This window comes from Miscanthus floridulus, chromosome 1 (assembly GCF_019320115.1).
Source record: "Miscanthus floridulus cultivar M001 chromosome 1, ASM1932011v1, whole genome shotgun sequence".
Classification (NCBI taxonomy): domain Eukaryota; kingdom Viridiplantae; phylum Streptophyta; class Magnoliopsida; order Poales; family Poaceae; genus Miscanthus; species Miscanthus floridulus.
In genome coordinates this window covers 12,995,247-13,020,616 of record NC_089580.1, presented here as the reverse complement: position 1 = coordinate 13,020,616, position 25,370 = coordinate 12,995,247, and the positions used below count along the sequence as shown (strand labels likewise).

Here is a 25,370-nt window from a genome sequence, read left to right as displayed (position 1 = left end):
GGGTATTTATCTATTGTAATAAAAAATACAAAAAAGGGACAGAGAATCTAAAGCCGGGAACAAATACGCCAAACTAGAAAACAAACTGAAGCAGCACAACAACGATAATGAGAGTTTCCGATTTTTTCGACTATTTTTTCTTGTTGACAGTTTTTTGAGAGAAAAAAAAAGGCAAGTACAAAGATGCATCCGTCTCCTATCCGCATCTTCACTGAACCGTCGCGCCTCCATCAACAAGATGGCCCCAAAAAAAACTACTCTAATCCAGTAATCCTATCGGTTTCAGGACCATCACGAAAAGTTGACGCAGACGCTGCCATTCTTGGCGCACCCGCACGCCGGGCACGCCCTGGCCGCGCCCGCGCACGGCGCGCACGCGCACAGGTGGCGGCACGGCAGGAGCAGCACCTCGGCCGCGCCCTCGCCGCACACCGCGCACGTCCTCCTGTGGCCCGGTGGCGACGACGTCCCGGCCTCCTCGTCGTCCTCCGGGCCCGCCCCACTTGCTCCGGCTCCGGCGACGACGTCGTTCTCCCCGCAGCAGCACGACTCGGCGTCGTCGGCGCCGCCGGTGCCTGTGCCAGCGCCAGTGGCGCCGCCGCACAAGCGCGCCTGCTGGGCGTCGAGCACCTGCTGCAGCTCGCCGCGGAGCGCGTTGGCGGCGGCCTCGTTGGACTGCGCCAGGTCGCGCCACACCTGCGACTCCACGTAGAGGCTCTTCACGCGCTCCTCGAGCGCCCAGTTGAGGCGCCCCATCCGCTGGATCTCCTCCTCCTTGGCGCGCATCCGCTTCGCCGCCGCGGCCTCCACGGTGGCCACGACCTGCCGCGCGTGCCGCCGCCTCTGCTCCGCGAGCTCCGCCCACATCTTCGCGGTCTGCAGTTATTCAAAAGCCGCAAAACACGTCAGCTCTATCAGCTCCACCAATCACCCACCGTACTGGTTGATGACGGCTTAAACGCCGGCATGCGGCTTATAAAAGTAAACTTACGTGTTGGAGGACGAGGCGGTCGACGTCGACGAGTTGCTGATGAAAGTGCGCCGCCACGTCGGCCGCGCCGATCTCAAGAACCGGCGGCGTCTGCCCCTGCTGGACGACGCGCTTCCGCTTCCTGGGCGCCATCGCCATCGCCACCACCTCCTGCGGCTGCTGCGCCGCGCCTCCTCCGAACGTGACGCCGCTCTCCGCCGCGTCGCCCACGAACATCTGCCCACCAGCAGCGTACTGCGCTACCGGCGCGGCCGACGAGACCGGAGCCGCCGGCAGGCCCACGCCCACGCACGAGGCCTGGGCCTGCGGGAACTGGAACGACGCCTGTTGATGATGGCTCGGCCTCGCCGTCGCGCATCTAGCTTCGTCGCCCGTCGTCCAAGGCCATCCCGCCGCCGCCGCGTTGGTGAATTGCTTCTGCCCTTGTTGCGCTAAGAGGAAGCGGTGCGCTTCCACGGCCATGTATATCTGCCGATCGTGGCACGGGCCGGCGACGCCTCTATATCTTGTCCTCAGCCTCCTCCGAGAACATGCGTCCGCGTCTTATATAAGAGAAGACGAGCACAAGCAGAGCATGGAGGGGGGCCCGGCGCCCAAGGCGGTGGTGGTCTGGTGGATGTGCCTGGTGGAGATGGCGACGCGGGTGGCGCTGGCGGTGCGGACGTCACAGAGCAGCCTGCCTTGCGAGGAGGGAGAGGCTAGGCGGCAACAAAGGAGCCGAGAGCGCGTATTTATGGCGCTAGCTGCTAGCGCTGCTGGGTTGGCCGTGGTCAGTGAGAATACAAGTCGAGACGAAAATAAAAACGAAAAAGGCAAATAATCCGAGGCCTTTCAAAAGATTTTTTTTTACTTAGCAGGCAATTAATTACTTTACTTATTACTCGTGAAAATAAACCTGGCGGCTTGTTTGGAGTAGAAACCAAGAATCGTTGCACGATTTCTGTGGGCTGCTGCTTATTTCCGTTAGGATTTATTATTTATCTATTAATAATAGGTAGCGTGTCCGTGCGTTGCTATGGGACAACTAAATCTTATGTACTAAAAACACATAGATCGCACGATAAGATAATAATACTGTTAAATTAAATACCGACGTTAAAGTGACATTTAATTCAAAAGGCAAAGTTCGTGAAATTAACACAGTCACGGAGAGCGCGGCGTCGCAGGCTCGCAAACTCTACTGTATAGATTTTTTCGTGATATGGCTAAGATAATATTTTATATCGGTTAAAGAATTCTCCGATATCCATTTCTTTCATGCGCCAATAAATCCATGAATAAGTTCCGCTGCATCTCCATATAATCATGTACACACAGGTTCGAGTATATATGTAAATATTAGTGCCTGTCACATGGATAATAATGCATGTCTTAAAAAATCTCTCATAAAATTTTAAAACAAAGTATGTTATACTTACCGTATAAATATGTGTGGCTTTGGGACTATTCCACACAGACATATATTGTAGAATAAGGTATCCACTTGAGTGTCTGTTCCAAGATGTTGAATTAGGTGTTGTAATTCTTAATTTCGACACATTTTTTAGGTCAAGGCAACCAACGGTGACACTTTTCTTAGTGGTGCAAAATTTTATGGTGCACCTCTTGACTATCTGAGTAAGGACAAGTTAGCACTGCAAAGCCTCAGAAAAGCTGCTGAGAAGGCCAAGGTTGAGTTTTCCTCCACTATGCATACTAAAACCTATGTCCCCGTTTATCATTGCCGATGCTTTTGATGCAAAGCAATTCAACATTACCATGATCAGATATAAATTTGAGTCTCTTGTGAGCAATCTCATAGAGGGACTCTCATCATTTATGTGATCTGCCTCAAGGATATTGCAGGACGATGGACCCATGTTGGAATGTCACACCAAAAAGTGTCCATATTTTATCTACGATTTATTTTCCATGAATACATACGGGTACTATGATAACACTAACTATACCAAATGAAAGATTAGAGAGAATTTGCATCGCCTTCAGAATGATTTATTTATTAAGTTCTTTGGACTCTACAAGTAGTTTTAAAATATCTATTTGCATGTCTTACCTCATATCCTAATTCAAAATTTTGTAGTTTAATTAGAATATGGGGAAAAGATTCAAAATAAACAGACCCCAGGGCAATTTCAACAAGAAACAGCAAGCGAGGGCGATGGACCATGTGAGCGTGAAACCAAATGAAATGAGAAAAAAGCTGTCCCTTTTACAAATACAAAGAGAGAAAGTAATTAAATGTAGACAGAATTGGCAAGGTTCTCAGAAATGCAAAGAGGTTCCTTTTGTCTTAATTCTGTTTTCTTCTGTGTTAATTCTCTTTCCTTTTGCTCGTTGTCATGTATGCTGGTGCATGCAAACATATAATGTGTATATGGATAGCACAATAATTTTTTACTTCCTATTTTATCATGATTCCTCTATCACATGACAGGCAATATTCAATCAAGGAGAATTACACCAAAGGACGCAGCATGCGGGAGATGTCGTGGGATCGCAAGCGTGGATAGACGGACGAACCAAAACAAACGTGATGTCGTGGGATCGCAGACGTGGGCAGACGGACGAACCAAAACAAATATAGCACCAAAAAATATCTACACTTTGTTCTTTTTAGTTGTACATGTCTTACCTCGTATCCTAATTTAAAATTTTATAGTTTAATTAGAATATGGGGAAATGATTCAAAATGAACAGACCTAAGGACAATTAAGAAAACATGCTGAAACCACCATTATAGTCAACAGAGAGAAGATTAGTTACCACTGAATCAACCAATTTGATTCCGGCACCGGCTGATAGAAGTGATTCTTGGAAAGTCTATACAGAAAATAATAGAACGACTTAAAATGATGATGTCTAAAATTTTGCATATTCTAGTAGTATGCACATCAATAGGTGAAGTAGACTATGGAACAATCAATGAGTATATAGCAACTTAAAATTATATCGCAGAAAATTTGAGTGATGAAATCAACAATGTCTTATATACTTTAATAGCTTTCTTAAAAGAATTTGGGTGGTGCCTTAGTGCCAGTTCAGACTTCATTAAAGTGTTCTTCAATGTTAAATTTATAGATCATAATTTTTGCAGTTATCAGTAACATCAAAATCATAAGGCGCCTGAATGAATCACCAGTTCATACTTCTCATGATAACCGCCAAATAAGAAATAGCTCATATATAATGCTATTAGTTGTAAGCATGTCGAGTAATACTCTATCTATTTCCAAGTTCCAACCAAATTAATAATGGCACGACATAAGAGAGGGCATGAACAATTAACATCAGAAGCATGTAAAAACGAAAAGGGCACATACATAAAGCATTACAGTCTCTGTAGCGTACGTAGGTCCAGTCCCTTCAATAAATATCAGACATTCATATGAAGCTCTACCCATAGCTTGTAGCCACATGCTGCCACATATTAAGGAAATTGCAGCATTATTTCAAACCTATCTAATAGGTTTTCACTAGTAGATAAAAGCATCTTCTTATAAAAAAAGTAAGAATAAATAAGGACAACGTGGTGATAGGTACCTTTTTGAGTCCAGTGATGTAAGATCTTGAATGAACACGTGCAACATCATCTAGAGAAGTAGGGTTGAAATTTTAAATTTCAAAAACCTATGAACCACGATGCTGAAAACTAAACAGATGAGATGACATTTAACTTATGAGTACTCGTCCTTTTCTAGTGAAATGCAATTGTACACGGTATAAGAAAGAAACATGCCAAAGCCCCAGAAGGTTTGACTAAAGGCAGAAGGAACTATTGAAACATAGTGAGATAAGACAATGTCCTCAAGTTGATTGCACATCCTATTTCTTTTTATATGATTCAATTTTAGCATGGTTTCAAATAAAGGTAAAATAAAAAAATAAAGGTGTTTTTTAGATCAAGTTCCAAAAAATAGTTGTGAATATTCGAAGTAGTATTGCCGGTATACCTTGGGACTAAGCTCCAATTTCTCAAGAGCATCAACTATCGCAAGAACTCTTTTGTTAGATTCTGGATGTGCTTCCTGAATACCAAAAGAAGTGAAAAAAATTATGATATAATGCACAGTGCAGATGAGACAACTTATTACATCGTGATTTATATAGTTCTATCTATCATTTTTTCAAGAAATTTGTTGCATAGAAAGGTAAAGCATGGTTGTTAGTTATCACCAACCATTTACATAGATGGTCTAGAACTATTGTATATTGTTCAGAAACTCAGTATTTAAGTTTTCAATCTTTTTTCAGCAACTCAGTATTTACATAGATGGTCTAGAACTCGGCCAGAAAGTACATGCTAACCTTTTTTGTTCCTTTTGCATAGATCAATAGTGATATCCAAAACAAACACTCGCAGCACGGAGAAAAAGAAAAAGCCCTGACCATTATGTTGCAGGCATCTTACCAAATGTTGAACCAGCAACAAAAGAACAATACTATGCTCATCAACCTGATAAGGGAAAGCTTAAGTCCCTAAAGAGAAACCCTACTAATTCCCGACAGAACGATCATAATGTAACACCTCGGGTGTTTAAATACTAAAACCTGCCATGCCATCATATGCATTGCAAAGCATTTGGCATTTAGTGAAAATTTTGATATGCATACACTAAAACAAGTTTATCTTTATGTGGTATGTGTTGAATTGTATTGTTTGAATCAAGTTTAAAATTTGGTTTGGATTTGAATTTTCAAGAAAACCCTAATTTTTAGTATTTAAATCCTACCTTGAAAACTCATTTCAAAATCTAAGCATATTTTGGGGTTGAGCCTAAAAGCAAAAGTGTAGAGCTTGTCAAGTTATACAAAGTTTGTTTTTGGAGTTTTCAAAGTTGTTATGAAAAATTTGAAGTAATTTGAAAATGCGAAATTCGTTAAATGTCCCCTATTTGAATTCAAAATTTCATTTCAAAATGTAGACCGAATTAAGGGTTGGTTATAAAAGCAAAGTTGTAGAACTTTGAATTTTGAACAACTTTTATATTTGGAGATTTTTGAGTTGTTATACAAATTTGGGAGTAATTTGGATTTTAAAATAGATGGCAATTCTGTAATTATGTGGAACAGTGCCACGACCACCGCCCCACCGCCGGCGTCCTTCTCCTGGCTTCCAGTCGTGCCTGTGGCTGCCCTTGGCTTTGCGCTGGCACAAACAGGGCCACTGTGTGTCGTCTCCTTGCTCCCTTGGCTGCTCTATAAAGCCAGCCACCATCGTCGCCGTTCGTTTCCGTTTTCCCTTACTCTGCTTTTCCCGTCGCCATTGTTCAACTCCGACGAGCTTCCACCGTCGCTGTAGTGCCTCCACCGTTGTAGCCAAGCTAGTTCCAGCTCTGTCTCCTTGCGCATCCATCCAGCCAGCTTTGGTCGCTTGATTCCACCGGGAACCCGCTGTGCGCACGTTTCTTCCTCGCGTCCGATAGCATCACCGGTGATACCGCTTCACCGTGGCCAGAGCTCTGTGGTGAGTCTCTGACCTTGTGGAGCCTTGTTTCAGCTTCGTCTCGATGCCGTGGTGCTTAATCCCTTGTTGCATGACCGTTTTGTGCATCACAGTCGCCGGAACACCGCCACCGACGACGTTTTGCTCCGCCGTGTTTGCTCAGATCGTCGAACCACCTTGTTGTTGCTCCTCCGACCTCGCTCTTTGCTCCAACGCGTTCGGGGTGAGCTACTGGACCTTCTTGTGCCGTTTATTTAATCGTTACCGAGCTCCTATCACCGGCGTAGCGCTGACGCGCAGTCATGGCCGCCATGCCCGGCGTATTGCTTGGTCCAGTTCGTAATTGATCTCGCTAGTGCCACAAATCGATGCGCCGTGATGTAGTGATCATGCTAGTGCCTTGGTCATCTCTGGTGACCTCGTTGGCAGTGAGAAATCGCCGATCAGCGTCATCGTCGCCGTGGTCTGTGCGGGAGGTTGAAGATGACTTATGGGGTCACCTTGTCAGCGACTCAGCGTTCAAAATGAATTTTCTGTTTTTCAGATCTAAATGAATAGTGATAGTTTTTGTTATTTTTGTGTAGAATTATTTAGAGTTCCAAAAATTATAAAAATTTTTGTGTGACCTCTCTGTGATGTATATTATTTAAGAAAAATATGAAATGTTGTTTTTTCAGTACTTTTTGAATGTGATGAAAATTGCTCAATTAATTAATAAATGGGTTTTCATGATTTTTCTAGGCTTAATTAATTATCCAAAAATTATGAAATTTGTTTTGCCACTTACTTATCATGTGATGTACCTTTACAAAAATTTTGAGCTCAATTGGAACAAGTTGATTTATTTCATAATTTTGAAATTAAATAATTAATTCATAAAAGCAAACAGTAACCTTTAATGATTTAGGTTTTGTTTGAAATTTTGGATTGAGTGGTGACCTTGGGTCATTAGTTGGTAATGATCCTTGGCAATTGATGTATGTGTTACGAAAAAGATTTAGTTCATTTGACTTGCAACTATATCGCGAAGGAAAGTTGCATTCGAATTGTTAATTTTATATCCATCATCAAGCATCATGTTTCGTATCCCGCATCATGTTAAACATAGCATTATTACTACGTGTAGTGAACGAAGGTGAACACGTGATAGTTAATCAAGTTGCAGAGGAGGTTAATCCATCTGTTGAGGTCGGATCGGATAATTGTGGAACGTCGCAGGAACCTAACTTTTCCATCAACGAAGGCAAGCCCCGGATGCATTTAACCCTACCTTGTGTTTTACAAATTTTACCGCTTTTGCTTTTCTATATTGCATTAAGTGATTAGGAGTCAAGTGGAAACCTAATTGGTGCATCACCAACCTTGTTTTTCCATATCTACCTTGATTACCTGTTTTATTTGTAAATGTCTAGTTATGCTTAGTCATGCTTAGTCGGGTGATTACCTGTCACCTGAGAGTTTTAAATGGATTTTTAGTTACTTATGTTATCATGAGATATGAGCATGGGAAGTAATAAATCTAGACCGGGCAGACTCAGTGTGTGAGAGCCACAAGACATGGAGGTCTTATAAGCGGCTTCTTTCCGCCTATGTCGATTAAGGTCCGTCCGTTGTTGAATTGCATGAGGTGAGACTTTGTAGTACTAACCACATACTCCGGTAAGCCTTAACTTGGCGATCCTATTATGAGAATGGCTACTCACACACTAGGAGTGGAGAGATGGCGAGAATAGCGTGTACCCACGTGGCAATGGGCTGGATTGGTGGAGTACTGTGTTCTCGAGTGGCGCGGACCCTTTCTTGTTTTAGGGGACCTAAGGGTAGGTTGGTATATGTAGGTCGGGGACCTGCATATGTCGTGTGGTCTGGAATCCCCAGCTGGGTTTATAATCGATTCGAATCGTCGTTGCTCCTCGGTTATGGAGACTCAACTCACTATTCATCATCGTAGTTAATAACTGGAACTTGAGCTGGATTTGAGAAAGAGTTTGATATGAAGTTCATGATCTCATTACGGATCATGGCAGATTCATATATTGTTCTTATGAAGTTTAAATGTTGAAATACTAAAATTTTATAAATAGCTTTTACCCAAAAGAACTTTGATTATTGCTAAAGCCATACCTTGAATCCCTGAGCCTGCATTCCTGAGTCTTCTCAGTTTTTATTCGGTTAAGTCTTGTTGATTACTTTTATACTTAGGGTTCGTTGACCCTAGTTGCAGGTGAGCCTCATGAGCAGGTCTATTTTGGACCTTGCTGGATGACTGTTGTTCCTGTCGATGACAATAAGTGAATGTGTGATCCTTGGGCAGGATGCTTATTTTGTGTGTTATGTTTATGTTAATTATGCCACTCCACTACTACTATAGTTTGTAATAATTATCGAACTTATTTTGTAAGGTTTGAAACAACTAGTTTGTAAATTAAGTTATCGTAAGTCTTCCGCTATTTTACTCTGATGTATATATTCGAATAAATGTTGTAATACTGCAATGACTCTGTAATGTGATCATGCTCGGAAATCGTGGATGATTCGGGGTTCCCCGAGGACACCCGACAGACTTCTTAAGTTACTAGGAACATATGCATAGTTGTCAAAGGTCATTGGACAGTAACAAGTACATGTGGGTCCTTCAAAATGATTTAGGACAAATAAATATAACTTGTTAATTTGGTCCAAATTGCTTCTGGCTTATCTTATTTCATTCTCACCATTCCTTAATTGATTAAAAAGGCTTTGTGTGGTGGAGTAGTAATCTTATTATGCCCTATATAAAAATAATTGTGGTTATGTACCTTATAAGCTTTGATGTTTTTGTTCGTAAGAACGATTTATGCATCATGATTAATTCACTTGTTACTTCCTTCACCCTGAGTCTGGGTTGGGTAGTGAGTCTGGGTTGAATTATGTAATCCATCCTGGTTACTCTTTAGATTTCGATTAGATTGTCTTAATTGGATTAATCTTGCTTCCTATAATATGGCTCACACCAAGGTAACGCCCTGTAAGTCCGTTGGACCTAAATGAGTTCCTCGTCACTAGCTTGCCCCTAGAAATGACGGTGCTTGCAGTAGCAACTCTAGGCCTGATCCCCAGGCAGAGATATAGAGGCTTTCAATAGAGTTAGCTCAGGCTACTAGAGATAGGGCCTTGGATGCCATCCGGGTGGGCAAGTTAAAGGATCAATTGAAGTGTCGCACCACCGCTCATAAGAACTGCGAGCGTATGTTAGTTCGTATGGTGGATGGGAGAAATGAGGCTTGGCATAGGGAAGATGTAGCTAGAGCTAGAGCACATGAGCTAAAATTTTATGTAGAAGATTTAGAAGAACATAATACTACTTTGCATGAAGAAGTCCATAGGCTGAGCAACCTCCTGGATCCAAATCATGAACCTCAAGCCGATGCAATGGACCCTGGTGTCATCATTGCTGATGATGATGAACTTGAAGAGGAGGAAGAAGAAGATCCAGATGAATTAGTGATGGTTGATGAAAGTGATAATGAAGGCGGAAATGTTTCCGGAATGGATTCCGATCATGAGGTTTGATGTGGTCGAGGAGAAGAGTAGAGTTGTAAAATAGGAGATCTAGTTAAGTTAAGTAATCTTGTTTAGGTGCGGGCTTGTGCTTAAATAAGTAAACCCAATGTAATGTGTTTGTAGTAAGCTCTTTTAATATCTCAATAAAAGCTTGTGAGTAAAGTTTGGTTTGTTATGAATAGATGCCTCGTACTCGTGCTTCGGATATTCCTGGTTCTTCGCATGAAGAGGGTGGTGTTCCTGATCCACCACTAGTTCCACCAACTTTAGCTGATGCTATAGCAGCACTAGTCCATGTGACTGTAGAAAATGCTCGATTGCTTTGAGAGATAGCTCAGAGTAATCAGAATATGGTGCAAGGAAACCGTGGCCTCAATCATAATAGGCAGGAGGCTACGTATGTTGATTTTATAGATACAAGACCACCAGTGTTCACTAAGGCAGATGAACCACTAGAGGCTGATGATTAGCTTCAGACCATGGAGTAGAAATTTGATCTTATTCCATGCACAGAGATGCAGAAACCTGTGTTTGCTGCTCAGCAACTTAGAGGTGCAGCAGGTGCCTGGTGGGCAAATCTAGTGGCTATGCAACCAGCTGGCATTCCAATAACTTGGGCTGAGTTCCGTATTGCCTTCAGAGCTCATTATATTCTAGAAGGAGTGATGGCCATGAAGTTGGATGAGTTCCTTGCTTTGAAGCAAGGGGATCTAACGGTTATGCAGTATGTGGGTAGATTCAATCACCTATCACAGTATGCATCTGAACATGTCAATACAGATGCCAAGAAAAAGAAATGGTTCATGAGAGGATTGAATACCAAATTACAGACAATGATGACTGCATGTGCCAATGTTACTTATCATGAGGCAGTGAATATCGCAATTGCTTCTGAGGAAAAGTATCGGCAGCATAAGGAGATTAAGAAAAAGAAGAGTGTGCCGTCTAGATCTTTTGGTGGAAATTAAAAGAGGCAAAAGATAATCTATCATCCAATCAACCATTATCATCATCCTTATCGTCCACTGTAGTTCCAAGCCGGACAACAGTCAAATGTTCATCCTGCTATAACTTACCTGAATTCTCAACAGACAAATGCTCCTGGTGGCAATGCTCCAACGTCCCAGGGTCACAATTATCCATGTTACAATTGTGGAAGGACCGGTCATTTCTCCAGGGAATGTCTGTATCCCAAGCAGGCTAATCAAAATTATTAGAAGGCCCCTATCAATCAACAACAGGGTCAAGCACAGAACAAGAACCACAATTAGAATGCTCAGAAGGACAAAGTTGAGAGGAAGACAGGATGGGTGTTCTATATTCAAGCTGGAGAAATTCCGGAAGGGGAGCCAGTGATGATGGGTATGTTTCCTATTGTCGATCACCCTGCTGTTATGCTTTTTGATTCTGGTGCATCTCATTCATTCATCAATAGAACCTTTGTCATAAAGCATGCAATTCCAATTGGGGAAACAAAGGAAAATTTCTTTATACAGTCGCCTAGGGGACGTCTGTGTACTAAGGAAATGGTATACCAGGTACCCATAAACCAGGGTGGGCATATTTTTCCCACTACCATGATTATTCTCAAGGATCAAGATATAGATGTGATCTTGGGAATGAATTAGATGTATTAGCATAAGGCTATTATAGATGCTTTGCATAGGACATTAAGGGTGAGTTTGCCTGATAGTAATTCGTAGCTTCTTATTCAACTTCCAACCTTAAGGAGATCAGTGGAAAGAGTTTGTGCAACTTTTGTCAAGCAGATTAGGGATATCCCGGTAGTTTGTGAATTCTGTGATGTTTTTCCTGAGGATTTACCCGGTCTACCACTAGATAGGGATGTTCAATTTAACATAGAGTTAAAGCCTGGAGCTGCTCTGATCTCTCGGAGAGCTTATAGGATGCCTCCCAAGGAATTAGCCAAGTTGAAGACTTAGTTGCAAGAGTTGACTGAGAAAGGATTTATTCAACCTAGTTTATCACCTTGGGGATGCCCTGCAATTTTTGTAAAAAAGAAAGATGAGACCCTGAGGTTATGTGTTGACTATCGTCCATTGAATGAAGTGACCATTAAGAATAAGTATCCCTTACCTCGGATAGACTTACTTTTTGACCAACTGGCCGGAGCCAAAGTTTTCTCCAAGATTGATTTAAGGTAAGGCTATCACCAAATCAAGATTAAGCCTGAAGATATTCCCAAAATGGCATTTACCATGAGATATGGATTATATAAATACTTGGTAATGTCTTTTGGTTTAACAAATGCCCCAACTCATTTCATGTATCTGATGAATTCAGTATTCATGCCTGAGCTAGACAAGTTTGTGGTGGTGTTTATTAACGATATCCTAGTTTATTCTAAGAACAAGAAGGAACACGCGGAACATCTCAGAATTGTCCTGACCCACTTAAGAGAACATCAATTATATGCCAAATTCAGTAAGTGTGACTTCTGGCTTAAGGAAGTATAGTTTCTTGGACATGTCTTATCAGCTGAAGGAGTTGCTATTGATCCAAGCAAAGTTAAGGATGTGCTTGATTGGAAACCGCCAACCAGTGTTCATCAGGTTTGGAGTTTTCTAGGAATGGTGGGGTATTACCATTGTTTTATTCCAGATTTCTCTAGAGTATCCAAGTCCATCACTGGGTTATTGAAGAACCAAGCCAAGTTTGTCTGGTCCTCTAAATGTGAAGAAGCTTTCTAGACTTTAAAGAGACTGTTAACCACTGCACCAGTATTAGCCCAACCTGATATCGAGAAGTTATTTGATGTTTATTGTGATGCTTCTGGTATTGGTATTGGATGTGTATTGATGCAAGGAGGCCGAGTCATTGCCTATGCTTCCAGACAACTTAAGCAACATGAAGAGCACTATCCCACTCATGATTTAGAGTTAGCAGCAGTTGTTCATGCTCTGAAGATTTAGCGACATTACTTGCTTGGTAATACGTGCCATATTTATATAGACCACAAGAGTTTAAATTATATCTTTACTCAATTGGATTTGAACATGCGACAAAGAAGATGATTAGAATTGATTAAAGATTATGACTTGGAAGTACATTACCATCGTGGTAAAGCAAATGTAGTTGTAGATGCCCTCAGTCGAAAGAGTCATTGCAATTGTCTAACAGTAAGAACAATGGGTTTGACTTTATGCCAAGAGATGGAAAAGTTGAGTATAGAGGTAATTCAACAAGGAAGTTTAACCAATATAACTGTTGAAGCCACTATTCGAGATCAGATTATCGCTGCTTAGAAAGAAAACAAGGGTATAGCCCATATCAAAGAAAGAATTAAGAATGGGAAAGCAGAATGCTTCAAAGTAGATGATGAAGGTGTGTTATGGTTCAAGAATCGCTTAGTGGTACCCAAGGTTCCTGAGTTGCGACAGTCAATTCTTGAAGAGGCACATGCTACTAGGCTATCTATTCATCCAGGAAGTAATAAGATGTACCATGACTTGAAACAAAGATTTTGGTGGACCAAAATGAAGATAGAAATTGCCCGGTATATAGCCAAGTGTGATACTTGTCAAAAGGTAAAAGCTATACATTTGAGGTCTGCTGGAGAGTTACAGCCATTACCTATTCCAGCTTAGAAGTGGGAGGATATTAGTGTGGACTTTATTATTGGTCTACCCAAGACATCAAAAGGTTTTGACTCAATATGGGTCATTGTAGATCGACTAACTAAGTTAGCACATTTTCTTCCAGTCAAGAGTATATATCCTACTATCCAGTATGCCAAGATGTATCTAGCAAGAATCATGAGTCTACATGGAGTACCAAAGACCATAGTGTCAGATCAGGGTACACAGTTTGTCTTCAGCTTTTGGAAACACTTGCATACTTCGTTAGGTACCAACCTCCTGTATAGTACAACTTATCATCCCCAGACTGATGGTCAGACTGAAACGGTCAATCAAGTACTTGAAGATATGTTAAGATGTTGTGTTCTTAACTATTCTAAGAAGTGGGATGAATGTTTGCCTTTGGCTGAGTTTTCATACAATAATAGTTATCAGGAGAGCATTAGAATGGCTCCATTTGAAGCACTCTATGGTTGTAGATGCTGAACATTACTGAGTTGGTCTGAGCCCGGGGAAAGAAGATTCTTTGGAGTTGACCTTGTGAAAGAAACAGAAGACAAGGTTAGGCAAATATAAAGTAATTTGAAGATAGCTCAGTCCTGATAAAAGAGTTATGCAGATAATCGACGTAGGCCATTGGTATTTAACAAGGGAGATTTTGTATATCTGAAGGTATCACCAATGAAGGGAGTTACCTGTTTTGGTGTTAAAGGCAAGTTGGCACCTCGATATATTGGACCATTTCAAATTTTAGAGAGGTATGGAAAAGTGGCATATCGCTTGAAGCTACCCGAACATCTTTCAGCTGTGCATGATGTATTCCATGTTTCTCAATTAAAGAAGTGTCTCCGAGTGCCTGAGCAGAATGTTGAGGTTGAAGGAGTGGAACTTAAACCTGATTTGACCTATTTCGAATATCCTATCCAAGTTCTGGATCAAAAAGATCGTGTTACTCAAAGGAGGACAATCAAGTTCTACAAGATACAATGGAATCAACATTCCAAAGAAGAAGCTACTTGGGAATCCGAAGATTACTTATTAGAAAAATTTCTAGAGTTTCTTGCGTCAATATAGAGTCATGTTAGTTGAGCTCAGTGGCTGCAAGTTGTGTTTTGTAATGAGACCTTAGCTGTTTTATGGATAGATTTTGTATGTGTTCTCGCGACACATTTCCTTTTCCATTACTTACCCTATGGCTTTGAATCTCAGGATGAGATTTCTTTTAGGGGGAAGGATTGTAACACCTCGGGTGTTTAAATACTAAAACCTGTCATGTCATCATATGCATTGCAAAGCATTTGGCATTTAGTGAAAATTTTGATATGCATACACTAAAACAAGTTTACCTTTATGTGGTATGTGTTGAATTGTATTGTTTGAATCAAGTTTAAAATTTGGTTTGGATTTGAATTTTCAAGAAAACCCTGATTCTCAGTATTTAAATCCTACCCTAAAAACTCATTTTAAAATCTAAGCATATTTTGGGGTTGAGCCTAAAAGCAAAAGTGTAGAGCTTGTCAAGTTATACAAAGTTTGTTTTTGGAGTTTTCAAAGTTGTTATGAAAAATTTGAAGTAATTTGAAAAGGCGAAATTCGTTAAATGTCTCCTATTTGAATTCAAAATTTCATTCAAAATGTAGACCGAATTAAGGGTTGGTTATAAAAGCAAAGTTGTAGAACTTTGAATTTTGAACAACTTTTATATTTGGAGATTTTTGAGTTGTTATACAAATTTAGGAGTAATTTGGATTTTAAAACAGATGGCAATTCTATAATTATGTGGAACAGTGCCACGACCATCGCCCCATCGCCGGCGTCCTTCTCCTGGCTTCCAGTCACACCTGTGGCCGCCCTTGGATTTGCGCTGGCACAAGTAGGGCCACTGCGTGTCGTCTCCTTGCTCCCTTGGCTGCTCTATAAAGCCAGCCACCGTCGTCGCCGTTCGTTTCCGTTTTCCCTTGCTCTGCTTTTCCCGTCGCCATTGTTCAACTCCGGCGAGCTTCCACCATCGCTGTAGTGCCTCCACCATTGCAGCCAAGCCAGTTCCAGCTCCGTCTCCTTCTTGCACATCCATCTAGCCAGCTTTGGTTGCCTGATTCCGCCGAGAACCTGCTGTGCGCACATTTCTTCCTCGCGGCCGACAGCGTCACCGGTGATCCTGCTTCACCGTGGCCAGAGCTCTGTGGTGAGTCTCTGACCTTGTGGAGCCTTGTTTCAGCTTTGTCTCGATGCCATGGTGCTTAATCCCTTGTTGTGTGACCGTTTTGTGCATCACAGTCATCGAAACACCGCCACCGATGACGTTTTGCTCTGCCGTGTTTGCTCAGATTGTCGAACCACCTTGCTGTTGCTCCTCCGACCTTGCTCTTTGCTCCAACGCATTCAGGGTGAGCTACTGGACCTTCCTGTGCCGTTTATTTAATCGTTACCGAGCTCCTGTCACCGACATAGCGCTATCGTGCAGTCATGGCCGCCATGGCCGGCGTATTGCTTGGTCCAGTTCGTAATTGATCTCGCTAGTGCCACAAATCGATGCGCCGTGATGTAGTGATCATGCTAGTGCCTTGGTCATCTCTGGTGACCTCGTCGTCGGCGAGAAATCGCCGGTCAGCGTCGTCGTCGCCGTGGTCAGCGCGAGAGGTTGAAGATGACATGTGGGGTCACCTTGTCAGTGACTCAGCGTTCAAAATGAATTTTCTGTTTTTCAGATTTGAATGAATAGTGATAGTTTTTGTTATTTTTGTGTAGAATTATTTAGAGTTCCAAAAATTATGAAAATTTTTGTGTGACCTCTCTGTGATGTATATTATTTAAGAAAAATATGAAAGGTTATTTTTAGTACTTTTTGAATGTGATGAAAATTACTCAATTAATTAATAAATGGGTATTCATGATTTTTCTAGGCTTAATTAATTATCCAAAAATTATGAAATTTGTTTTGCCACTTACTTATCATGTGTTGTACCTTTACAAAAATTTTGAGCTCAATTGGAACAAGTTGATTTATTTCATAATTTTGAAATTTAATAATTAATTCATAAAAGCAAATGGTAACCTTTAATGATTTAGGTTTTGTTTGAAATTTTGGATTGAGTGGTGACCTTGGGTAATTAGTTGGTAATGATCCTTGGCAATTGATGTATGTGTTACAAAAAAGATTTAGTTCGTTTGACTTGCAACTGTATCGCGAAGGAAAGTTGTATTCGAATTGTTAATTTTGTATCCATCATCAAGCATCATGTTTCGTATGCCGCATCATGTTAAACATAGCATTGTTACTACGTGTAGTGAACGAAGGTGAACACATGGTAGTTAATAAAGTTGCGGAGGAGGTTAATCCGTCTATTGAGGTCGGATCGGATAATTGTGGAACATCGCAGGAACCTAACTTTTCCGTCAATGAAGGCAAGCCCCGGATGCATTTAACCCTACCTTGTGTTTTACAAATTTTATCGTTTTTGCTTTTCTATACTGCATTAAGTGATTAGGAGTCAAGTGGAAACCTAATTGGTGCATCACCAACCTTGTTTTTCCATATCTACCTTGATTACCTGTTTTATTCGTAAATGTCTAGTTATGCTTAGTCATGCTTAGTCGGGTGATTACCTAGCACCTGAGAGTTTTAAATGGATCTCTGGTTACTTATGTTATCATGAGATATGAGCATGGGAAGTAATAAATCTAGACCGGGCAGACTCGGTGTGTGAGAGCCACAAGACATGGAGGTCTTGTGAGCGGCTTCTTTCCGCCTGTGTCGATTATGGTCTATCCGTTGTTGAATTGCATGAGGTGAGACTTTGTAGTACTAACCACATACTTCGGTAAGCCTTAACTTGGCGATCCTATTACGAGACTGGCTACTCATGCACTGGGAGTGGAGAGATGGCGAGAATAGCGTGTACCCATGTGGCAATGGGCTGGATTGGTGGAGTATTGTGTTCTCGGGTGACGCAGACCCTTTCTTGTTTTAGGGGACCTAAGAGTAGGTTGGTATATGTAGGTCGGGGACCTACATATGTCGTGTGGTCTGGAATCCCTAGCTGGGTTTACAATCGGTTTGAATCGTCGTTGCTCCTCGGTTATGGAGACTCAACTCACTGTTCATCATCGTAGTTAATAACTGGAACTTGAGCTAGATTTGAGAAAGAGTTTGATATGAAGTTCATGATCTCATTACGGATCATGGCAGATTCATATATTGTTCTTATGAAGTTTAAATGTTGAAATACTAAAATTTTGTAAAGAGCTTTTACGCAAAAGAACTTTGATTATTGCTAAAGCCATACCTTGAATCCCTAAGCCTACATTCCTGAGTCTTCTCAGTTTTTATTTTGGTTAAGTCTTGTTGAGTACTTTTATACTTAGGGTTCGTTGACCCTAGTTGCAGGTGAGCCTCATGAGCAGGTCTGTTTTGGACCTTGCTGCATGACTATTGTTCCTGTTGATGACGATAAGTGACTGTGTGATCCTTGGGCAGGATGCTTATTTTGTGTGTTATGTTTATGTTAATTATGCCACTCCACTACTACTATGGTTTGTAATAATTATCGAACTTAGTTTGTAAGGTTTGAAACAACTGGTTTGTAAATTAAGTTATTGTAAGTCTTCCGCTATTTTACTCTGATGTATATATTCGAATAAATGTTGTAATACTGCAATGACTCTGTAATGTGATCTTGCTCGGAAATCGTGGATGATTTGGGGTTCCCCGAGGACACCCGACAGACTTCTTAAGTTCCTAGGAACATATGCATAGTTGTCAAAGGTCGTTGGACAATGACAAGTGCATGTGGGTCCTATAATTTAGGAGATTCTGCCACACATAAGAAAAATGATTCTTGCATAATCCACATAGGTCTTGGCAATAAGCAAAATGAATGCACCAACCACGAATTTAAGAATAAGATATGCAAGAACTTCATAATGATGGGAAGAAACCCTACGCGTACCATTCATTCAGGTCCAACTCCAACATCTGCATCCTCCTTACGATGCCACTGCTGCCGCTCCTCCTTCCTCAATCCAACTAATGACCTGAGCCACTTCGTCGAGATGCCCATCGCGCCGCCACTCTAGCCGCCTCAACTGCAGTAACCTAAAGACGCAAATTCTTCGATTTCTGTTAGCACCAGCACAAATTGCAGCACAATGTCATAGGATAGAGGGGGAAAGGAGTGCTCACATTACTTATTCAGTCCAAATTTAGCTAAGAACTCTACCTGCAGATCAGGGGATGCTAGGGGGCCACCTGAGGTGCCAAATTTTTAGCATCAGTTGTATCACATGAAACTAACAACTTCCTTTGTCCTATAGAATGCTTGTTGGAAGTGATGCCAACTGTGCTTGCTAACAACATAATTGTATTAATCAGGTCCAGTTAATGTTCCCGTCCTAATAGTAAAAAATCAACTTAGCAATAGAACATTCAAAAATAACATTTGAGCATAAAAGCATATATTTGCAAGCAGAGAGGCAGCAGAAACACCTCCAACAATTAAATGACGGGTAAAAAACCAACCCTTTTTCCAAATCAGTGTCAAAATAATTAGAGGGCTAATAAGTATTGAGATGCTAGTAAGGCATAAAGTACTCATGGCTTAGCAATCTTTGTAGAAATTTCAAATCTAGGATCAAGACCTTGAACAATACAATCTCGAACTGCTTAAAAGGGAGAAAGCATGAGTAAACTGACGGCATAATAACAATTTCCTTATAATAAACATGTAAACTATTAGACAATGGAACTTGAGAATGCTCTGACCACAAATGGTTGGTCAGCTGCAATCGCCAAAAGATCCTCTCCTGCAAAATTTAATTTGAGTCAACATAATAAAATTGATAGAATAAACCATGAACTTCTTTTCAAATTGGTAGGTCACACAACATTACCGATTGCAGCAAGTTTCTGCTTCTTTTCAAACTTCTCTAATAGGAAAAACGATGCCCATTTTAACCATAGCTTTAAGCACCTGCAGGAATACAAGATTCAACACTTCCCAAAAGGTCACAGGGAACAGATTATCATCGGCTGGCTCAGGGAAAGGAGAAGGAAGAACCTACAGGTGGCGATGAGGAGTACAGAGATCCGACGAGGGCGCCAATGTGCAGCATGGGATGGGCCAGCGAGCACGGCTCCGCATGACCTAACGAGCGTCCCCACCGCAAGGCCTAGGCCAGGGCGGCGAGCAGGGCTCCCGAAACCCTAATTTGCTCATCAAAACTTTTTTCCCCAAATTTGGAACCCTAATTCCCGAACTGAGGCATAAATTCATGATTAGTACCTGCTCTTGCATCAATGATGTTGCGCCGCCGCTGCTAGGAGGCTCCCCTCCCATGCACGTGTCAGCACGCCCTCGACATCGTCATGTGCACGCGCCCGCTGCGAGACCGAGGCCTGGCCGGATGCGATCTCCTTGGAGACCGAGGCCTTGGACGACTGCGGCACCGGATGCGCCTCCTGCTTCTACGGATGGCCGGCGGCCGGAGCCCTAGCGGCCTCACATCCCGGCGCACGTCGCGGGAGAGGAATCGCGCGTGCACGGGAGAGACAAAGTCACGTGAGGGTGGACACGGATCACACGGGTGCGTAATTGATGGAGCGTGTCGGGTGCGGGGGAGGGGAGGAGCGAGGAAGCCGTAGGATAGCACTCGGGATGCATGGGAGCGAGCGGCTTTGGTGTCGTACCTGTGAACAGAATAGTTATGAATGTTTTAGTTATAGAGATTGAGATGCTCGTAATGCAGGAAGTACTCACGGCTTAGCAATCTCTATAGAAATTTCAAACCTAGGATCAAGGCCTTGAACAATACAATCTCGAACTGCATAAAAGGGAGAAAGCGTGAGTAAACTGACAGCATAATAACAATTTCCTTATAATAAACATGTAAACTATTAGACAATGAAACTTGAGAATGCTCTGACCACAAATGGTTGGTCAGCCGCAATTGCCAAAAGATCCTCTCCTGCAAAATTTAATTTGAGTCAACATAATAAAATTGATAGAATAAACCATGAATTTCTTCTTTTCAAATTGGTATGTCACACAACATTACCGATTGCAGCAAGTTTCTGCTTCTTCTTTTCAAACTTCTCCGGTAGGAAAAAGGACGCCCATTTTAACCATAGCTTTAAGCACCTGCAGGAATACAAGATTCAACACTTCCCAGAAGGTCGCAGGGTATAGATTATCATCGACTGGCTTAGGGAAAGGAGAAGGAAGAACCTGCAGTTGGTGACGAGGAGTACAGAGATCCGGCGAGGGCGCCAATGTGCGGCATGGGACGGGCCAGCGAGCACGGTTCCGCGTGACTTGACGAGGGTCCCCGCCGCAAGGCCTAGGCTGGGGCGGCGAGCAGGACTCTCGAAACCCTAACTTGCTCATCAAAACTTTTTTTCCCAAATTTGGAACCCTAAATCCCGATCTGAGGCATAAATTCGCGATTAGTACCTACTCTGGCATCAGTGATGCTGCGCCGCCGCTGCCAGGAGGCTCCCCTCCCGCGCACGCATCAGCGCGCCCTCGACATCGTCTTGTGCACGCGGCCGCTGCGAGATCGAGGCCCGGCTGGATGCGATCTCCTCAGAGACCGAGGCCTTGGATGACTGCGGTGCCGGATGCGCCTCCTGCTGCTGCGGATGGCTGGCTTCCGGAGTCCTGGCAGCCTCACATCCTTGCGCACGTCGCAAGAGAGGAGTCGCGCGTGCGGGGGAGAGACGGAGTCGCGCAAGGATGGACAAGGATCGCATGGGTGCGTAATTGACGGCGCGCGCCGGGTGTGGGGGAGGGGAGGAGCGAGGAAGCCGCGGGATAGCACCCGGGGATGCATGGGAGCAAGCGGCTTTGGTGTTGCACCTGTGAATGGAATAGTTATGAATATTTTAGTTGTAGAGATAGAGTATTTTGTATATACGTTGCATGCGACAGGAAGTGATAGAGCGGAGATATGGTAACGTATGTGTGGCCAGCCGGCTTTTGTTACGGCAGGCAGGTAAGGTGTGATGGTGGTGGACACGTCACGTACGAATCTCTTGGGGCCGTTCAGATAGGAAAGCGTTCAGGCCACCTTTCCGATGGATTGACAACTAGGAGATCAACTGTACGGGAGGTGCTATCCTCCTCGGATTGTCACATTGCTTTGGTTGTCTATCTACAAGAAACTACCATAGGTGACTTGCTCGTCCTTCGATTCAAGTGGCCACAATCTCAGGAACTTCTCTTTCCTCTCATCCAGTGGTATCTATACATAGCGTATAGTATCCAGTATATCTAGATGTATATAATAAGAATTGCGTACATAGAAAAACCAAAGTAACTTATACTTTGTAGGTAACCGATGACTATTTTGGAATGCCAATTTTGTGGATCTGCAACAAATTAGTGTGTGAAATCGCTCCATTACAACAATTGCAAGGACTCTCGTATTAATCATATACTAAATCAATCTATCATCCTATTAATCATACTAAATCAATCTATCATCTATTGACCACACTCGATTTAAAACAACTAATCCTGTTGTTCCTGTAATCGCATCGGTGCTATCCGCTACTCAAAGTAATATGCAATATGCATTTAATTTTGAGACTATAGTTAGGTCAACACGCATCAAAACATTTGTGCGTAATGTAAAAAATGTTCGTCTATCAAGTTACAAGCTAGTCATAGCACGGTGTGTAAGCAGTAGCATGAACAAGAGTGTCATGGTGAAACTCGATCTTCCACGAGTCTTTTCTTCGTAAGCCTGCTCAGAGGTTATAGGTCAAGAACTTGCTAATAATCGAGAGTGCGGTATCCCGAAGTGATCACTAACTCTACAAATATGCACAATTTTTAGGACGGAGCCATACGACTCGTCGTGTAAGGGGTAACTCGTCACCTCAACTTCTTTCGCACATGGCTAAATTGACCGATGAACGGTCGAGATGTGTAGTAGTAGCTACTCCTCGACGTCTCTAATCATATATATGGAATTCATAGGGTCACATGGCTATACATGATATATACTTGGCTTACCATGTCATCTTTATTTTTTTTCCAAAGGTGTATATATATTCCGTATACGCGTGTTTGGTACAGTGCAAACAACCTGGGTGCGGAAACGTACCGTGGGTGGATACTGTTCTGACGATGAAATGAAATGGTATGTGTTATAAAACATGTTGTCAGCGGTTAAGGCTTTTCCCTCTCCGTCTCCCATGATCAATATAGTAGATGAAAGTAGAACACATAGACACAAGAGATATGGAGACTATTCTTTATTTCTCTGATTATTGGTGATTACAACATACAACTCTCACATATATATAGTCCTGCAAAGACCTAAGAGTTTGGTAAGAGCCCACATACAAACAGACTAGGATTAGGATTCCTCCTTCTTCTTTTCTTGTAGGATATAGTCCATATGTTATACAACACTCTCCCTTGGGTGATTACCACGATATGCTCATGCCTCATTAAAAACTTTATCCAAAAATCCAGTGGAAAAAACGGTTCTTGGAGAAAAGAGTACATATCATTCGTTAATTGCATTGCACATGTTGTCTTATTAAAAACCTTGTGTGAGAAATCTTTAAGTAAAAACTCACATAGGAAAAACGAGTACAACATTTAACCTTCTTGTCGTGTATTCTTCAGGATATTCTATTCTTCATGAATAGATATTTATCTTCATGATCTATACATAAACTTCAATATTTTAGCAAATATGATCTACTTGATCTTTGTAATTCTAGTGGTTTTAATTACCATCAAGGTAGATTCACTCAAATTGCTCCCTCTCATAAAGTCATCCTTTAAACTTCGTTGTACAGACCACACCTTTCATAAATATGTGCTTAATAATGGTATGCGGTACCATAATACTATATCTTTTAAAATGTTGGCTTATCATTCTTCAATGAATTATAATATGAGTAAACAAGAGCAATATGCTTCATGCATAGATAACCACTTATTAGTTGTGCAAAACAAATAAAATTTATCCTTTAGGGTAATAAATCCTTTCAGAGGATTATGAGGGTAAATACGTTACATTCAATATCTTCTAGATAGTGTATCCAACTTATACTAGAGTTTGAATACTTATAATTCTTTCTTAGTGGTTTTTTTCAATTATATTTCTACAAATCTTCAGGATTTTGATTGTACCACTAAATAATAAATCCAGTCTTGCATTTAGCATTTAGGGGATAATTCAATTGCCAAAGTCACCATTATTCTTATACCTTCTATGGTATTTTAGAGGATATCAATAATTTATTGCTAGCTTTACAATATACACTTTCTGAGTGTTTGTATGACACCTTCATGGTATTTACCATTTCTTATTTTCTTTCTCTCGGGTCTACATCCACTTCAGGGATTAATGTTTTTTTCAAGAATTGACTAGTAAATCCTTCATGGATTAAATCCTTCAAAGATGTTCTCATTCTTAGTGAATAACATTTCTCTTCTATGCTTACAAAGTCACTCTATGACTATTCCTTCTAGGACATTCTCTTCTTGAGACTTTAATATTCATTAAGGAATATATTATACCTTAGACTTCATAATACTTGGTATGAGATTTAATTTCCATATGTTGTGATTTATATTCTTCAGGAACTATATGGATCATCGTAATCCACTTATTAACTGCATATTTCATATTCATTCATTTCATTTGTTAGAGATACAGAAGAACATTTATTTCTTCTTAGAAGGAGATTCAACCTCAATTGCTTTATTCATTGACCCGATATAATCGCTACAGGCGACTTTGCCATAGACTTTGTTTTTCAGATCTGAGTTCCCATAAGAGAAACATTTGCAACTATAGAGGTAGCGTTGTCGACAACTATTATTTTCTCCAAACACTCTCACAATGTGAGATTATTCCATATCTTTGTCATTTCCCAAACAAGAAATAATTTATTATTCTGCATACCTAACACTATGATGTGCGCGCTTAGTGTGTTGGATTTCATCTTCATGATGATCCTCTTCATGAGGTGCTTAACCTTATTCATGAAGTGTTCTCTTCATGAGAATGGAGGATTTTTATTTTATTTCTATTCAACAAGTATACACTAAACTAGAATCCATAGGCGTCCCCGTAGATTTTAGCTTGATAGTATACAACATTTAGTTTACTACTAGTAAACACAACTTCAGGTTTATAACTTCAAGTTACTCCTCTCATTTTTAAAAATATCTGGCATATGCTCCGCTTCATGCTTCACAAGAGCATTAGTCAAACTATTGTTTGATTTAGTGCGTGATACTATTCCTACTTCAAGCTTCAAGGAATATTTTCCTCTTAAGACCATTTTCCTTCTATGAAAATAATATTTGGCATTTAACAAAGGCTTTATCTCCCCCTAATGCCAATATTAGATCTTTAATAGCATACTTCAAATGATATACCCTATCATGGGCTTAAAATAATTCAAATTCATGTATCTCCAACAAGTGGAGGCCCATTCATGTATGCTATGATGTAGTTTTATGGGAAATATTCACACACATATTTTAACATAGGGGTTATTATTCACTAAATGCAGTGAGCTAAAATACATATCATGGTTTAGAAAACGATTTCATTGTCTAGCTTCTTTATTGTTTAGCCAAAAAATCGATCCAATTACTTATACATAAAAAATGGACCATATACTTCAAATGTATAAAATACGCAACATTCAAAATCACATAAAATTTCTTCTAGAAATTTCTACTGCCATTAATACATAATTCCCGAAATGCTTTTTCTTCTAAAATCCCAAATCATCTAAGTGTGTTATCCACCATCTTAATTC

The 25,370-nt window shown here is 41.3% G+C and overlaps 2 protein-coding genes and 1 long non-coding RNA gene across 3 annotated transcripts; all 3 read right to left on the bottom strand.

Annotated features, from left to right (window-relative positions):
• Positions 1 to 108: 108 nt before the first annotated feature.
• LOC136473260 (BOI-related E3 ubiquitin-protein ligase 1-like) lies at positions 109 to 1,690 on the bottom strand. Its single transcript, XM_066470941.1, has 2 exons — positions 992 to 1,690; positions 109 to 876 (listed from the first exon to the last, which is right to left on the bottom strand). The coding sequence occupies exons 1-2, from the start codon at positions 1,451 to 1,453 to the stop codon at positions 292 to 294; spliced, it is 1,047 nt and encodes a 348-aa protein (XP_066327038.1). The 5' UTR covers positions 1,454 to 1,690; the 3' UTR covers positions 109 to 291.
• Positions 1,691 to 3,700: 2,010 nt separating this feature from the next.
• On the bottom strand, positions 3,701 to 18,962 carry LOC136452178 (histone deacetylase 10, chloroplastic-like). Its single transcript, XM_066452820.1, has 5 exons — positions 18,526 to 18,962; positions 4,942 to 5,016; positions 4,532 to 4,581; positions 4,312 to 4,408; positions 3,701 to 3,811 (listed from the first exon to the last, which is right to left on the bottom strand). Exons 1-5 carry the CDS (start codon positions 18,526 to 18,528, stop codon positions 3,701 to 3,703), a joined length of 336 nt encoding a protein of 111 aa, XP_066308917.1. The 5' UTR covers positions 18,529 to 18,962.
• Positions 18,963 to 19,656: 694 nt separating this feature from the next.
• LOC136473253 (uncharacterized) lies at positions 19,657 to 21,294 on the bottom strand. The gene is made up of 6 exons (XR_010762551.1): positions 20,800 to 21,294; positions 20,630 to 20,712; positions 20,499 to 20,539; positions 20,362 to 20,395; positions 19,858 to 20,261; positions 19,657 to 19,778 (listed from the first exon to the last, which is right to left on the bottom strand). It is a non-coding gene; the product is annotated as an uncharacterized lncRNA (long non-coding RNA).
• Between the last annotated feature and the right edge of the window lie 4,076 nt (positions 21,295 to 25,370).

Bases quoted from the DNA above. Each gene is read 5' to 3' on its own strand.
- LOC136473260 (XM_066470941.1), bottom strand. From the start codon at position 1,453: ATGGCCGTGGAAGCGCACCGCTTCCTCTTAGCGCAACAAGGGCAGAAG. The intron at 877-991 runs GTAAGTTTACTT...GAATAACTGCAG, and splicing joins ACCGCCTCGTCCTCCAACAC to ACCGCGAAGATGTGGGCGGA.
- LOC136452178 (XM_066452820.1), bottom strand. The intron at 4,582-4,941 runs GTATACCGGCAA...CTACTTCTCTAG, and splicing joins AATTGGAGCTTAGTCCCAAG to ATGATGTTGCACGTGTTCAT. The intron at 4,409-4,531 runs GTACCTATCACC...AATATGTGGCAG, and splicing joins ACATCACTGGACTCAAAAAG to CATGTGGCTACAAGCTATGG.